Source organism: Nicotiana sylvestris, chromosome 6 (genome assembly GCF_000393655.2).
Source record: "Nicotiana sylvestris chromosome 6, ASM39365v2, whole genome shotgun sequence".
NCBI classification, from domain to species: domain Eukaryota; kingdom Viridiplantae; phylum Streptophyta; class Magnoliopsida; order Solanales; family Solanaceae; genus Nicotiana; species Nicotiana sylvestris.
In genome coordinates, this window is record NC_091062.1 from 76,112,807 (window position 1) to 76,130,792 (window position 17,986).

The following is a 17,986-nucleotide window of genomic DNA, read 5'->3' on the forward strand; positions in this document are numbered from 1 at the left end:
TGTATAAAAGTAATTAACTCTAAATGGCCCTTCGAAAGATTTTGAGATTTCATTATCAATATTCACATCAAATTGTTACTTCTTATATATATCACACATTTCTTACGAAATTCAGGTTTAATATTTAATTCAAGTGCAATTTCCTTGGTAGAAATCATAGCAGTTGCAAATCCTTCTTCTCTATATTTGTTAAAGAAAGAAATCAAAATTTTTCACTTTACAATTTTTTTTTTAAACTTATACATGGTCTATTAGATATAACCTAAAATGGGGCCTCCACAAATATGTGGCCTAAAGTGGTTGCTTTACTTGCTTTATGGAAGGGCCGCCCCGCACAGTCCTTGTGATGGATATTGTTTGCTTTTTCTTTTCACTTATGAGAATTACTGGTGAATTTAAATGCTTCTTGGCTGAGTTTAACCAAGTACCACACTTGATCAACCTCGCTTTATTTGTAATGTTCAATGTAAGACTTCTTACTAAAATAATGCTTAAAATAAAGCACTGTGACCAAGCAAGAAATTACTAATATTTTTGAGAGAATAGGTAGCCTAGTAAATTTTCTACGGGATGCCCAGCTTTCCCTTGAGGTACCATTCCTCTGCTCTCTATCATGCATCCAATTCATTAATACTGAATGTGTCCTCTTCTTCTGCTCAACAGTTGATTGATGCTTAGAAATATAAGATGGAAATTTGCAGCAGAATCAGCATTGGAAAAGGAAGCAGAATGTTTGAAGATGAAGCCACCCCTGCAAACTTTTCCCTTCTACTCACTTCAATAGCCGGAGCCGGAACTGTTGATGCTTCATTTGGTCTCTTTACCCTGTTCCAAATCAAATTCACTATTACTGGTAAACAAGGCGGCAAATAATACTTACATAACAAAAATAGTTATTTGTCATTGATAACATGATAAAAGTTTTTATGAGATACTATTACGTACCCATTCATGGAACAGAAGATGATTGCATAGTCATAAGCCTTGCAGGTGAAAGTGCTAGTGCCATCATCAAATGCATAACTATAAGCCCTGGGACAAGCATTTTTAAAGATGCTGGAATAGAAAGATGGTTGGCAAGTTGTTGGATTTGCAAACTGTCCTGCACAGCAATACTGGTCTAAACCAAATGCCTCGCATGCACTCTTGCAACCGATCACATTCCCTTCACCATCTCCATCTCCACCCACCACCTGAAGTTCTTTTGGACAACCTGTTCCATTTTACAAATGGATTGTTATTTCTTAATTATGTGTAAATGCTTTTATGATAACTCAATCTTGTAACACTTTAATCCTAAAATAGTTAGGCTCGATCTGCTATATGAATTATATTCAGGTGATTTATCACAGAATATGATTCAGATAGCAGAGTTACTGTAGTGCTGGTTATGAACGAGGGTCAAATGGGCAGGATGAGCTCTGTCGTAGAGAGTTAAAATGGGTTGAATCAATTAACAAATTCATTGATGTACGAGTCAATTTGGACTAAATAATGAGACATTATTCAACCCATCCAACTCAAAATCAATTTTCATTTGTTTAGTTGTTCTTTTATACTTTGTTTAATCACCAAATCAAACTAATAATAGCTTTTCTTTTGTTTATCATGAGTTCTATACTATATTTAACAAACCAAACCCAAAAATATTTTTTCCGCGTTTGTATAAGTTTTCTTATGTGTTAATTTGGGCGACACAAGCTTCCCAAATTGGCACAAGCTTTAAATGGACTAACGTGGATTATGCCTGAATTGACCCGCTAATGAATATATGCCTAGTCTAACTCGTCCAAATTATTATATTTCCATAGGCTAATTTGACATTTCTTTTAGACAAACTTGAGACTTGTATTCTTTGTGGCATAGGCAGAGTCCTTAAACTAATTCAAGCATCAGCTAATTTGAGAACATACCCATGTTAAGATTTGACAGACAACCAGTGGCATTGCATCCTCCATTGACTCCTTGCGGCAGTGCAACCATTGGCAGATTGTATCCGTCCACAATGCTCACATCATAGAAGTCTTTGTTGTCTCCAACGCCCAGAGTTATCTCAAAGAGAGAGGCAGGTGGCGTGGCGCCAAGACCACTACACTCGAGCTTTCCACCACAATCACCCGTTTGACATGAACCAATTCCTGATGCATCAAAAGTGCAGCCAGTTCTTGCCCAAATTCGACCTGACCAACCTGGTACAGTTGGAATTGTGATGCTTTGGCCAGCATCTAAACGAAAGCCAGTCGCGGGAAGTGGAGGGGTTCCCGCGCCAGCCAGTGTACCAGGCCATATTGTAAAAGGGCAGTTGTTAGTAATGGTGAAAGTGTAAGCAAAAGTGTAGGAAAAGAAGGTGCACAAAAGCAATGAAATTGAGAGCTCTTTCCAGGGAGCTTTGCTCGCGAGCATATTATAATGGCCTTTTTTTAGTGTTTGGCTATATATGTCCTGTCCTTGTGGGGAATAGAATAGGGGCAGGGGGAGGGTCCAGTATAGGAAAATGAATCATTGTACCATATTTGTAAGTCGGATTCAAGGCAAAAGGAATTTGAACATATCGGATGCAAAATCCAAAGTCTGAAGTTGCTTTGAAAAATTTATCAGCCGCAAGATCACTCTTTAGGGTTTAGCATTTCTTTCATTTTGGATGGCCTCGATAAGAAGCAATACCTTTCTTCGGAAACTTTGAGGATGCATTTGTCTATGGAAACACATGTTAAGAAGAGAGAGAGAGAAAGTCAAAATATAGAATCATAGTATTGCCCCAAATCCCAATAACCTATACTTCAAGTATCTTGGAAGTGAATCAATTTCGTACTGTGTAAAAAGGTACAGCCATATGAAAAGAGTCCGAAACCAAAATGGCAAAGTTTTTTTTTGACTCTAATTACGTTTCTACAGCTATAAAAAAAAGTTATATTTGTACCTAATTTTAGTTTAACGGAAAGTTAGTTGTTAAAGGAAAACATAGTATAATACTACGTTTTACTTAATAATTCATTTTTTTAATGTAAAACGTAGTATTATACTACATTTTACTTTATTTTTTGGCCCACCAAGCGTTCCGGATAAATAATTCATTTTTTAATATAAAACGCAGTATAATACTACGTTCATACTGTGTTTTACTTCATTTTTCGGCCCACCAATAAGTGTTCTGCGGATAACTGACATAACAATAATTCAAATACATAAAGCGTGGTATTATACTGCATTTTATATAAAAAAATCCTGCACCCCAAGCTAGGACTTGCCTTATTTAAAAGCGTTAGGATTTTATGTAAATCCATTCAAAACTTTCCTTCAAGCTTCCGTTCATACTTCTCTTCTTGTTATCAAGCATTTTTTTATAATGTCTGAAGAGCCAAAAATAAGGGTTTCGTTATATTGGGGGGGGGGGGAAGGTGAGGTTGTAATGGAGAATAACTCTGTGAGGTATAGTTCACCTTTACAGTGTCATGTTAAATTGCCGCTTACAATGGAGTATGATAAATTGGTATCGTTGTTATGTAAAAAAATGAGTGTGAGGAAACGTTCGGTGAACCTTAAAGTAACCGGTAGATTTTCATATTCTGTGACTCCGTGAGGGTTTGCTTATTATTCTGAGTTTAACATCGAAGATGATGAAACTCTTAGAGATTTTTTGCTGATTTCGGATGAAAACAGGGAATTTATTGTAATAACATTATTGGAGATGTACGTCAAGGTTGAAGACGTTCCCAATTGTAAGCACGTGATTTTTGCCCTATATGAGAATTACTCCCAAAAATTCAAAAAAAAATGATTTTCCTTGGTGTGCAATTTTGTGATATTTTTGAATAATTATTTGTATTTGTCTGTGCATGTTTATTTGTTAAATTAATAAAAATACAAAAATATGTCGCATTTTGCATGTAGGATTTAATTCTACATTTTTCATTTTTCATTTTTACAAAAAAAAAAAAAAAAACCCTAGACTTAAACCATCCGCCACCCCCCTCCCTATCATCTTCTTCTTCTCCAAGCTTCACCAAGCTCCCATGGCTGCCCCGTCGTCATCTTCTTCTTCTTCACTTCTGTTCATTCACGTCCAAACGGTTCTTTTCTATTTCTTCTCCAACGTCAAGCTCCCATGGTTATTGATTGAGCTCCGGTCATCTTCTTCCTCATTCCGCCTAAACAGTCCGTCACCCATAACCCCGCCCAGCAGCGAACCAGCATCCATCATCCCCAGTCCCGTTGTCTTCATGTCCAAACGACTATCGTCGCCATGGACAACTACACAGTCGATGCCATGATGCCGCTGCTGCTGCCGCTGTGCCGCGATGCTGCTTCCTCCGAGTTGCTGCTGCCGGCGTTGCTGCTTCACTTCATCTTCTTCGAGCTAGAGCTCGACCCCGCTCCATTCCAGCTGCCTCGTCAAGCTGCTACAGCTCGCCATGGCCAGCTGCTTCTGCTTTCTTCTTCGTTGCATCCAAACAAACCCCGTTGCAGCTGTTTCAATCCAGTCCGAAAACGAGATTCAAACCATCTCGTTTGTTCGAGTTTCGGTTGAGGTCGTAAAAACAGTCCATACGAGTTCATCGTCGATCGGTCGTTGTTGTCGTTTCATTTCCGGTTAGTTGGTTTTTGAGTTTTATTTTTTGTCCATATTACGTTTTTATATTTCTCGAAGTTAAAATCGTTAAATGTTTGATTCTTGTTTTGTTCGTTGTTCATCGTTTTGATAAATTTTTAGTTTGTTCATGTGCTCTGTTGGTTTAGTTTTCAGATTCAAATGAAAATTAATTAGTTGTTTTTCATGTTTATTTCATGTTAATTTTATTCATTTTTGTAAAAAAGGGAATTGTTAGTTTAATATTTGTTAGATTCAAATTGAAGTTTAAATTAATTATTTCCTCAATTTGTTTCATGTGTTTTATGTATTTTCAGAAATTGTTAATATTGTTAAGTTCAAGTTTAAATTCATAATTGTTTCTTCTTAAATTTTGTTTTGTTATTTGCCTAAAAGAATTTAGTTGTAATAAGGAAGTATGTTGGTTTAATCATTTGAATCCGTTATTTTTATTTTTAGATTTAATTCATGTCCATACTTTGTTTGATTGTTCTTGAATACGAAATTAGTGTAAGTTTGATTTTCTTGTTTATTGTTTATCATTTATGATTATTTCTTGAGTTTGTCTCATAATCTTGTTTAATGTTTAATATAGGAATTGTTGGTTGCAATGTTGTTAGAATTGATTTTAAGTTCAATATTATTGAATTTAGAAATCTGAATATACTTGTTTTGTTGTTGTTGTTGTTGAATCTGAAAATAGGTTTGTTTGTTGCTAAAAATATTGTTCAATCAAATTTTAGTTGTTCTTTGTTGTTCAATTTGTGTTCATGTGATTTGTTGTTGAAATATTGAAGAAATCATGTTCATGTGATTTGTTGTTTGAATTTATGTAGAAATTAGTCATATTGGCTATATTTTGATTGAGTTTGATTAATTGATTTGTTATAGCTGATGGGGGTAATTTGGTAAATCGCAGTACGTTTGGGGGTAAAATAGTAATTGCAATAAGGTCGGAGGGGTAGTTTAGGAATTGTACATTTTTGTAATTTTTTATGTGAAGCATGAGGGACAAAATGTATTGGGTGGGTTGTGATATAGTTGTTTAATATAAAGGGGGGACAAGACAAAATTTAGTGGGGATGAATCTTATATTTGTTTATGTTAGGCATGGGAGACAAAATGTAATGAGGTGGGGTTGATATATTTATTTAATGTAATGGGAGTGAGTGGGAAGATAATGGGTTTGGTAGGAGAAAGTAATTGATTTTAATTGATTTTGGGAATGTGTTATATATAGAGAGGTCTTGATACAAAAGATAAAAGAACAGACAGAAGAACAAGAAAAAAGGAACGAATCTGAAATAAGAGAATAAAAAGAGACAGAACAGAAAAACACAAAGGCAGAGAAAAAAAAAGAGCTGAATATTTAAGAGAGAAAAATTCCGAAAAATATTCAAACTTTCAAATAAAAAAAACTAAAAAATCTTCTGCTTTCTTTCATTGTTTGAAATCAGCATTAATTGTTGTTGTTTCATAAAAGTTGGAAGCATTTGTTTTGGGATTACTACTCCACCGGTCTATTACTGGGTTGTTACTGTTGTTGGGCTGTTGTTGCTGTGTTGTACTGTTATTACTGCTGCTGATTTTCATCTTCATTTTCTTTTGCTTCCAATATCAGGTACACATCTGACATGCTGGTTATTGTAATCCGAATATGAAGCATGAATACGAAAAATGAAGAGTTGAAATTCTGAATTAGCTTTAATTATATTCTGAATTTTATTTGTATGTATAATTTATTTAGTTTGCAAAAAATCAGAATCGTGTAGCTATTTAATACATATAGTGGAACATCCGACGATAGCTTAACGATTGAACTATCTATATATTGCCAAAAAAAATAAATAAATGGTGTAGTAACTCCGTCAAGTAAAAATCAAACGAATAGGCCATCTAGTAGGAACTTGGTAGAAATATTGTTTAGTTAAATAATATTGGTTAATTTCAGCATGTAAATGGTCTAGGATTAAAATTAGATTGCTAAGTTTTTTTTTAATTTGACAAACTGATAGCATGCCTAGTATAATGTAACTAGGTAATAACATGTGAATAAGACGACCCAAGTTTAGTTTTATGTCATACACGTTGGGCCTGGGCCTGCAGTGACAACAGACTGTCATGTTTGCATCATTTTCAGATTTTATGAATCATATTCAAAATTCTTCTATAACAACTCAAGCATGTAAATAAATTAAGATATTTTTTCTTTTATTTTGTAGAGACAAATTTCAATGGAAAAATGTAGGTATTTTAGGACTGTCCTTTTAAAAATAAAATGAGACGAGCCTCGCTTAATAAAATGTATAGATTGCGGGGCCCTCATAAAATGTTTAATTAAAATTAATTAGACTTTGGGATGAGCCGTTTAGCAAAATTCCACGGCCTTACCCAGAAATAATAACACGCTAATTGCTTTAGGCGCGCATTTTAATAAGCTTACTTTCTTAAATTCGGGTGTGCATTTCATGCGACCCAAACCCAAATCCCAAAACATTGAATAAAAATACGTTCCGGATCGCGGGTGCATATTATGTGACGCAATCCAAAGACATGTTTTTAAACGATGTTCACATTTTTTTTTAAAAAAAAATATAATGATAAAAGCGGTAAAAAGATAAAATTTGCACATAAGTTCATATGTGTATAAAATCAGATAATCAAGCCGAATATAACAGTTGAGCGACCGTGCTAGAACCACGGAACTCGGGAATGCCTAACACCTTCTCTCGGGTTAACAGAATTCCTTATCCGGATTTCTGGTGCGCAGACTGTAATATGGAGTCATTCTTTTCCTCGATTCGGGATTAAAATTGGTGACTTGGGACACCTTAAATCTCCCAAGTGGCGACTCTGAAATAAATAAACAAATCCCGTTTCGATTGTCCTTTAATTGGAAAAACTCCTGTACCCTAGCGGGGGCGGAAAAAGGAGGTGTGACACCAATAATGAGGTTGTGCATAGTAAGGATAACCCCCAGTCATCGGGTAGTTATTCTGGAGAAGCTTTTACCGGGCAGATTCCTGATGAAAGAGCTTGCCTTGATTTAAACTTGTCACCACCGGCGAATGAGCAGCGAGAAAATAATTTTTTGACTTTATATAATCCACAAGCCGACTGGGAAACTTCAATTTTTCTACGCTTTAGCGATGTTTATTTTATGTTTGAATTGGATTTGTATTAACACTCATATTTTTCATAGGGGGTACCGTCCGGATATGATTTACAGGTTATGACCCCGCTCCTAGTTGGAATATGCGTAGTTCTGGCATGTTGGACTATGGTGGTCCATCCGGGAGTCATCACCAACAAGAAAATGTCCATCATGGAACGTCAATACAGTACGACTTGTAAGTAAAGTGATATAGCTATATGTAAAGTATTTATCTAGTTGAGTAGCTTATCATTTTGTTCTTTTTGTGCAGTGAAACGAGCAACTTGATGTTCCTGACCTCACACAGTTGCCCATAGATGATGTATTGACTCGTGATTTGGCAGATGCGCAGAGTCAGGAAGATGATAGTGATTATGACAACAATGCCAATGAGTCTGGAGATGACACACCCTTCCCTGATGAGGGTGATAATGAGGAGGAAGTAAATGCCAAACCTGAGCTAACGAAGGAGCATGCTCATCCACCTCCCGTGAGACCAAGAGTGCGAGTCCCACATGCCATTTCATGAGCGGAAATATTCCCTACCTTGATAATTTGCCTAATATGCCATACGTGGATGCCCTCACAAGGGATGCTGACGAATTTCGGTCAGCAATGTGGGATGAGTCTAGACCAGCGGTGCTGGCAAAGGGCATGTATTTCCATGATAAAGCTCGCCTAATCAGGGCTGCAAAAATCTACAGTGTAAGAGAGTGTCATGAGATGACGGTAAGGGAGTCAACTATGGAGGTATACAAGGCTGTATGCCGTAGAGACTTTATGGGTTGTCACTGGATGTTGCGTGCCAACAAGAAGAAATCAGGGTTGTGGAAAGTGGGTAAATATATTAGCACCCACAGATGTAAAATGGACACATTCAATGAGAGTCACTTCAACCTAGATGTAGACTTGATTTCTCTTGTCTTGATTCCATACTTGGAAGTGTCCATTAGGTTCAAGATTAAAGAGTGTATTACAATCGTCCACCAGGAGTATGGGTGTACTATAACCAAAACAAAGGCATATCTCGGGCGCAAACGTGCCTTTGAAATTATTTATGGTGATTGGGATAAGTCATTTTCATCTCTGCCCAAGTACATGGCCGCACTACAACACTTTAACCCCAGGACTGTTGTTGAATGGAGGCGTGAGCGGAGTCCGGAAAGACCCGAATATATTTTCAACTATGTGTTCTGGTCATTTAAACCAGCAATTGATGGTTTTGTGCATTGTCGTCTTGTAATTTCCATAGATGGTACTCATGTCTATGGAAAGTATGATATTAAGCTTTTGATTGCAGTTGAAGTAGGTGCCAACAGATAAATATTTCCACTAGCTTTTGTCATTTGTGCCAATGAAAACGAAGAGATGTGGACGCTTTTTTTTGAACCACTTGAAGCAGCACGTTGTCAAACAACGTTCAGGTATTTGTCTAATATCTGATCGACATGGTGGTATGTTAAGTTCTGTACAGTATTTGCCTGAATGGCAGGAACCCTATGCATACCACCATTACTATGTGAGGCACCTGAAGGCCAATTTCCAGAAGAAATATCACGACAAGGCCTTGTATGATTTAATATGGATGGCTGCAACTGAGCACCAGCAGTGCAAATTCATGAGGCGCATGGAAGCGATCCGGCAGTTAGATCCACGAGCCTATACTTGGCTGATGGGACATGAGCTTCACATGTGGACATTGCATGCAAATGGTGGAAGACGATGGGGAGCCCTGACTACAAATGTGTTAGAGTCTATCAATGGCTTGTTGAAATCTGCACGTGGATTGCCTGTCACTGCCATGGTCCGGATGACATTCAAACAAATTGCGGAGAGGTTTGTTGAAAGGCATAGAGCTGCATCGGTATTGATGGACAGGGGTGTTCAATTTATGCCAATACCGATGAGAAGATTTGAAAAGTACAGGAGGTGAGCACATTGCATTTATTTTTACAATACAATCACGACCGGGGTATTTTTGAAGTTCGCACCGCTATCTGCGGACACCGGAGGAATAATCTACAGACGGTGAATAAAGCGAGCAGGTTATGTTCATGTGGAAAATGGACCATCTACCACATGCCGTGCGCACATGCCTTGAAGTGCTTTCAACAAGTTGGTTTAGGGGCAACCAACTATATTGATAGGCAATACAATGTTGCTGCATACGTAGACACATATAGTGGGTAGTTGCAGCCATTGGGTGCTGAGAATTATTGGCCGCCGAAACCTTTTAAAATGGTATGTAACAAGGACTATTTGCGCAAGCTGCAAGTGCAAAAGAGAATGCGTTTACAGAACAAAATGGATGTTGGTGACACCGTTTATACGCATAAATGTGGAATATGCTTGCAAACAAGACACGACCGTCATAAATGTCCTTCAGCTGGTGTGGGTGGCGGTGGTATTCCAGCTCCTGGTGCAAGTTCATCGAATGTACCCAACTATCAAGGATACACCTAGTCTTTTGTTTTCGTATTGTTTTTTTGTAATAAATGTCTGTACTTATGTATGTTGCAATATCTATCAAATAAAACACAATCTATTTACATATTATTTTTTAACATGACCTTTTGAATTGGGATGATGATATGCTATTCAAACATTCAACTTATTGGTGTTAGTAAAGAAGACTAATCTGAAGATTGAAATTTTATAATATAATATTCGAAGAGATAAAAGCACAACAACCATAACTAAAGCAACATATATGAAAATAAAGGATAATAACCACTGTCTTAAAAAAGGAATCAAAGAAAATAACTAAAGCAACGTACAAGAAAATAAAGGATAATAACCAATAGGAAAAATTTAATATGTATAGCGCGGTACAATACTACGTTTTGCGTGTTGTCTTGTCGATCTGAAAAAGCTGAATCGACTGCGCAAAAGCTGTTTCATTTCAGAAAAATTTAATATGTATATCGCGGTACAATACTACGCTTTGTGTGTTATCTTGTCGGTCTGAAAAAAGCTGAGCCGACTGCGCAAAAGCTGTTTTGTCTCAGAAAAATTTAATATGTATAGTGCGGTACAATACTACGTTTTGTGTGTTGTGTTGTCGGTCTGAAAAAAGCTGAACCGACTGCGCAAAAGCTGTTTTGTTTCAGAAATATTTAATATGTATAGCGCGGTACAATACTATATTTTGCGTGTTGTCTTGTCGGTCCGAAAAAAGTTGAACTGACTGTGCAAAAACTATTTTGTTATAGAAAAATTTAATATGTATAGCACAGTACAATACTACGTTTTGCGTGTTGTCTTGTCGGTCTAAAAAAAGCTGAACCGATTGCACAAAAGCTATTTCGTTTCAGAAAAATTTAATATGTATAGCGCGGTATAATACTATATTTTGTGTGAAATCTTGACTATAAATAACGGTCGCATTCTAGTTATTTTCTACGCTTAACAATAACCAATAACAAATATTTCCATAAAACCAAGGTTTCTATTTACGCTTTAACAAATGTCTCAACAACCCCTTTATGTCCCAAGTTGCTAGTGCGACAAAAGATGCATGATGCACGATTGTTGGGAAGAAACTGGACGCCGCTACTGGGTGTGTATGAACAAGTTTTATAGGCAACCCGATGAACCTGTTTGCAATTTTGAGGTATGGATTGGTGAACCCTGAGAGCAGGAATACTACAAAGACAAGTTGTATTCTCTTTATAGTTTGTGTTTGAAGTAGTGGTAAAGAGAGCGACAATCCAAACAAGAAGTTGCAGAGTTGAAGGCGAAACTCAAGGAGGTGGAAGAAGAAAAAAAATCTGGAAGACCAACTCAAGTGGTTGGAGCAGAAAATACTAGGCGGTGGTGAATAAACAATGACATGTATGTGTGAGCGTAGTAGTGTATCTTTATGTTTCCCTTGTCATGTGTTTTCATTAGTTGTACTGAATTTATGTTATGTTAGGTTTGCTATGTTTGTGTTTGTGTTGTACTGTTAAAATAAAATTGTTGTTAAAATACAATTCTTGCCATTATTTACATAATGTAGTATTTACACAAAATACAAGCAAAAAGAAATTAATGAGTCCCACAACCTGTGTGCTTCAGTGCAGCCGCTGGCCTGAGGCGCATCCCCTGTCGCCCGGGTACACTATCAGGATCATCCTCATCAAGTCACCTCTTTAGGTGAAGATGCACAACAACATGGTCGCCAGTACAGCTGGCAGGATCGGTAGAAGGGGCCATCGGTCCATCAGCAACCTACAAAACAATTACTAAGCTTAGCATATGAAAATGTATATTAGTAATGTACGTGTTAAGTCAAAAACATTTTCTCACCATGGTCTCGTCGGGCTCCTGAGTATAAGAATCTGTGGTGTCCTCATCATCGCATACAGTGGGCTCCGTGATGGGCTGGGACGAAGCCTTAATAAGAAAATTAAAAATTAATTTATGGGAAATCATTATGGAAAAGAAACAAATTAAAATTTAACAGTAATACAAACATACCTGCGCCTGTGATAGATCCGCATCAACCGCCGGGGATGAGCCAAAACTCAACCGGCACTCGCCATCCATGTCTTGGGTCGGCCGATCCTCAGCTGGAGTAGATGGGCCTGAAAAGAACCGCTCTACATCTCCGTCGAATGTTCCCGTGATCAACAATGGATATGACGGGGTGACCTGCGATGCTGGCAGATCCAGCTGAAGGCTGTACGACGGCATGCTGCTGGAAGGCTCGTCTAGCTGAGGGAAATAACCTGGATGATCATCTCCAAGATACTCATCAGGTTCCTCAACAGGTTCCTCAAAGCCCCCTTGCTAGGGACCACCTACTTTCCATGCCCCACGACCCCGTGGGGCACCCCTGCCTCGTAGGACAGGCCTACCCCGATGGTGCTGCTCTAGCGCCACATACTCAGCCACGTGATCTAACCTCTCGTCCTCTCTGGCTCGCTGCAGTGTCCGAAGAGCCAGCTCTACCACCCACCAGCCATACTCAACGACTGTAGGATTGTCGGTATGCTGCTGCATCTCATATCCCAACTGGTAGACCACATGATGACCAATAGCATGCACAACATTTAAAGTATTAATTACATAACGCTATATCACAATTATAAGTATGGGTTCCAACAAAAACATACCAGTGCCTCGTGCCTCTCGGCGTATGGTCTGAACCGACCGCCAGCTTCATGAACGGGGTTCCCAATCATCAGTCGGGTGTGACGGAGGTACCATGACGTATACATCTCAATAGTCGCTGCCTGGATCTGTGAAGGTGGTGGCAGAATCAGGTCCTCTCGCTGCTCCTAAATATGGACCTGCATCTCTGGCCATGCTACAAATGCGTCATCCACTCTCGAACGATTATCCCACTGATAATGTGTAGCCACTCATGCAAGCTCCCTCGGTATAGTTTGCGGATGGTCAAACTGGCAAAGTACCCACTCTGTGGCATGATGCTCCACAACATCGAGGCACATCAGCGGGACGGAAGTTCTCCAAAGTTGTCGATCGACCGAGCAATAATCGGGCAGGCCAGCTATCAACTCGTCACTATATGGCGTCCAGATGAACTATAAAATAATAACATAAAAGTGAGTATGCGCAACACAAGTGAATTTATAACAAGTAAGTTTAGATACATATTTACCTGTGTGGCCTCCAACATATCCAACACATCCCTGACAAGGGGGAGATTATGATGAGCATCAATGCCTCGGTAGTTCCCACGCCGGAGAACCCACCTCCTAGCTAGAGGGAGAAATGGAGGTGCTACATCCGGAGGTAATGGTGGTAGAGGTGGATGCAATGGTAGGAACCACTCCCAAGCCCAAACCTAACATACAAGATTGAGGTAAAATTTAAGAGACATTTTGACTATATAGAATTAGAAGTAATGAACAGAGTATTCGAATATGTTTTCACTTGTAGAAGCAGCAGAAAACCACATATGTCGCTCTAGGTGCCCATGCTAGCCCGGCACATACTCCTGTACAGGTAATAGAGAACAACAGCACCCTAGCTGTACTAGGGTAACTTATCTAGCTGCTGAAGATGATGTAGAAATCGCATACTCACTAGATTTTCCAAAGTGTTCGGGAACAAGACACCCCCAAAAAGAAGGAGCAGTGCCAACCTCGCGTACCGGTGAATATGGAGATCATCTGTCTCGCCGGTGATGTTGGGGTGCAATACCTCCAAATGCTGTTTGATAGCTGTCACAGAAATACGACTGCCCCCTCTAGCTGCAGCCTCAACCTGTGGCCTGAAACCAGTAAACTGCTGCAGCAAGTCCAAATACTGGGCACGCATTATAGATCTCATATACTGAGGCAGTGCAACGGCTAGTCCATCAGCACACAGCCCATATAAAACCTAAACATCCTGAAGCGTGATGGTGGCCTCGCCAATGGGCAGGTGAAAAGTGTGTGTCTTCGGTCGCCACCGCTATATAAACGTTGTGATCGGAGACCAGTCGAGCTGTAGCCGCCCAATCTCAAAAATCCTATAGAAGCTCGTATTAGTGAGGCGCTCGACTATGCGAGGATGGAAATCTCTCTCCCTCAAAAAGTACCACAAGTCATCCGGTCTCCTGGCGCGGAGAGTCTGATCCACTACCTGTCCCTCCCACACGTAGGCGGACCTATGGTTGCCCTATAACACTAATATCTGATCCGAGGCTGGTCTAGGATGCACAGGCGGCACGTCCATATCGTCTACTGTAAATTAAACAATATTAATTGTGTATTTGTGTTATAATAATTAATATTTAATTATTTAACTTGACACATTATATATCTATGGGTTCCAGGCTCGATATTTGAGGCCCAGTAGCACCAAGCTATCCTGAATTCTTATGTGTGTCATTTTCAATATTTTTACAAATTTGTTAGTGTTGTAATAATTAATATTTAATTATTTAACTGGACAGAGCATATATCTGTGGGTTCCATGCTCGATATTTGAGGCTCAGTAGCACCAAGCTATCCTGAATTCTTATGTGTGTCAATTTCAATATTTTTAGAATTTTGTTAGTTTTATAAATTAAATACTTAATTATTTAATTGGACAGAGTAAATATCTATGGGTTTCAAGATCGATATTTGAGGCCCAGTAGCACCAAACTATCCTGAATTCTTATGTGTGTCAATTTCAATATTTTTACAATTTTGTTAGTGTTATAATAATTAATATTTAATTATTTAACTGGACAGAGTATATATCTATGAGTTTCAGGCTCGATATTTGAGGCCTAGTAGCACGAAGCTAACCTGAATTCTTATGTGTGTTAATTTCAATATTTTTAGAATTTTATTAGTTTTATAAATTAAATATTTAATTATTTAATTGGACAGAGTAAATATCTATGTGTTCCAGTTTCGATATTTGAGGCTCAGTACCACCAAGCTATCTTGAATTCTTATGTGTGTCAATTTCAATAATTTTACAATTTTGTTAGTTTTATAAATTAAATAATTAATATTTAATTGGATAGGGTATATATCTTTGAGTTCCACGCTTTATATTTAATTTGACAGCATATATTAATTTATTAGTTATGTGTTTTTTTATAAATTAAATAAATAATTTTTGTAAAGTGTAATTGGATAGAGTTTGTAGTTAGTAAATACTTAAACTACAGAGATTCTACGCTAAAAGGCTCTATATTTTACTACGCTAAGAGGCTCTATATTTTACTACGCTAAGAGGCTCTATATTTTACTACGCTAAAAGGCTCTATATTTTACTACGCTAAAAGGCTCTATATTTTACTACGCTATAAGGCTCTATATTTTACTACGCTAAAAGGGCACTATTCTTTAAGCAAATAAATAATATAAACTAAATAAAAACAACAAATATATGAACATAACATTTACGAAATTATATATAAAAGAGTAAAAGAAATTTATGAACATTTTTATTAACAAGAAAAATTATTTCTCAACTTTTAACTATTTTTTTAAACACTAATAATTTAATCCGGATAAAAATAACATACAAATTTAATCGCAAACAAAACACAAAACAACGTGGAAACACATTCAAGGAAACAAATATGCGTTATTATACGAGTTTCGACATAAACTAAATCAGAATACCTCGATTTATGTTTTTAGAAATGTTAGAAATTTGAAATTTTGAGCCCGAAACAAGGAAACCACAACAATCGAAGGCTTGGGTTGTATGCGGGACCTATAATCTTCACTTTTTGTGTGATGGGTGGGGTCCACTTGATTTGTTTTTAAAATTGTGGGGGGGGGGGAGGGGAACCGCTGGAAAGGGTTGGAGAATTTTTTTAAAGAAACCTTCTGGTTTCTGTCGTGGGGAAGAAGGGGAGTTTATAATTTAATAGGAAAATACAATATAATACTGCGTTTTACTAAAACGCATTATTATACTGCATTTTACTAAAACGCAGTATTATACTGCATTTTACTAAAACGCAGTATTATACTGCATTTTCCTTTAACGACTTGTAACGACCCAACTGATTGTTTGTGACAACCCGGCCAGTCGTCTCATGAGTTACCACTCCGTTTTCCCCATTTCTAATTCTTTATGCTTTGTTATCCGTGTTTTGTGGTATCGGATTGGTCGGATCGAATCCGGAACGATTTTGGTAAAGTTTGTGACAATTAGTCTCTTTTGAGGAAGCTTAAGTTGGAAAAGTCAACCGGATGTTGACTTATGTGTTACAGGGCTCGGATGTGAGTTCTGATGGTCCGTTTAGCTTCGGGAGGTGATTTATGACTTAGGAGCGTGATCAGAATGAGTTTTGGAGGTTCGGAGTAGATTTAGGCTTGAATTGGCGAAGTAGATATTTTGGCGATTTCCGGTTGGTAGGCGAGATTTTGATATAGGGGTTGGAATGGAATTTCGAAAGTTGCAGTAGATCTGTTGTATTATTTGGATGTGCGTGCAAAATTTCAGGTCATTCGGACGTGGTTTGGTTGGGTTTTTGATCAAAAGCGGAATTTGAAAGATTTTTGAAAGTTTGGCTTGAATCCGATGTATTTTGGTTGATTTGATGTTGTTTGAGATGTTTTGAAGATTGGTGCAAGCTCGATTAAGGTATTAGGACATGTTGGTATTTTTGGTTAGGGTCCCGGGGGCCTCGGGGTGATTTGGATGGTTGACGGGGAGTTTGAGACTTTGTTGCAGCTGCTGAATTTGCTGCTTCTAGTATTTTCGCACCTGCGGATTGGGGACCGCAGGTGCGGCATCGCATAAGTGGAGGAATTGATCGCAGAAGCGTAAATGGCTTGAGGATCAGGAACCACAGAAGCGGCTAAGAGGACCGCATCTGCGATGTCGCAGATGCGGACTAAGGGGAGTAAGTGATTGCCGCAGAAGTGGAGGTAGAACCGCAAATGCGGTACCGCAGAAGCGGAAATATAGCCGCATATGCGAAAATGTCTGGGCAAAAAGTATAAATTGTGGACTTCGTAAATTTTAGCTAATTTCACCATTTTTATCTCGTCTTTGAAGTTTTTTGGAGGATTTGAAATAGGGATTTCAAGGGAACTTCATTGAGGTAAGGAATTTGGACCTAAAACTCGTTCCTATGCTATTATTATACGGATTAGAGCTAGAAATCATGGAAATTAAGGGTGAAAATTGGGGAAACTAGGGCTTAAAAACTTAGACCTTTGATTGAGGATTTGAAGGACCATTTGAGGTCCGATTTCAAAACTTTTTATATGTATGAAATCAAGGGGAGATAAGGAATCTATTGATGTAAAAATTATTGAATTCCGAGACGTGGGACCGAGGGTCGAGTTTTGGTAATTTCGGGATTGGTGTCGTATTTTGATTATTTTCGCTTGGGCTTCGTTTTCTTAGCATCTTTTGATGTCCTCGTTCTGATTTTGGATAGATTCGACGCAAGTAGAGGCCGATTCGAGGGGTAAAGGCGTCGCGAGCTAGAGATTTGACCAGTTCGAGGTGAGTAATGATTGTAAATGATGTTCTGAGGGTTAGAAACCCCAGATTTGCACATCGTAGTGCTATATTGAGGTGACACACACACACTTGATGACGAGTGTGGAGTCATGCACTGTTGGGGATTATGACTTAGTCCATCCCGAATGACTATTTTACCGCGTATTTGGTTGAAACCTATTTGCTATCATCATGATTTGGGTTGAATGCCATATTTGAGCCTTGTGCCAACTATTTGAACTCTTCGGGGATTTTTACTAGTATTTCCTCATTGTTTTGACTTTATACTTGAACTCAGTCATGTTATATTTCACTGTTTTCATACTCAGCCATGTTTACTC

At 38.1% G+C, this 17,986-nt stretch overlaps 1 protein-coding gene across 1 annotated transcript; it reads right to left on the reverse strand.

The window, feature by feature from the left end:
- Nucleotides 1-390: 390 nt before the first annotated feature.
- LOC104241479 (pathogenesis-related thaumatin-like protein 3.5) lies at nt 391-2,575 on the reverse strand. The gene is made up of 3 exons (XM_009796421.2): nt 1,914-2,575; nt 946-1,213; nt 391-825 (listed from the first exon to the last, which is right to left on the reverse strand). The coding sequence occupies exons 1-3, from the start codon at nt 2,401-2,403 to the stop codon at nt 675-677; spliced, it is 909 nt and encodes a 302-aa protein (XP_009794723.1). The 5' UTR covers nt 2,404-2,575; the 3' UTR covers nt 391-674.
- Nucleotides 2,576-17,986: the final 15,411 nt, after the last annotated feature.

Coding starts and splice junctions, on each gene's coding strand:
- LOC104241479 (XM_009796421.2), bottom strand. CDS start 2,403: ATGCTCGCGAGCAAAGCTCCCTGGAAAGAGCTCTCAATTTCATTGCTT. Junction 1,214..1,913: donor TCTGTCAAATCTTAACATGG/GTATGTTCTCAA, acceptor AAAATGGAACAG/GTTGTCCAAAAGAACTTCAG. Junction 826..945: donor ATCTTCTGTTCCATGAATGG/GTACGTAATAGT, acceptor GATTTGGAACAG/GGTAAAGAGACCAAATGAAG.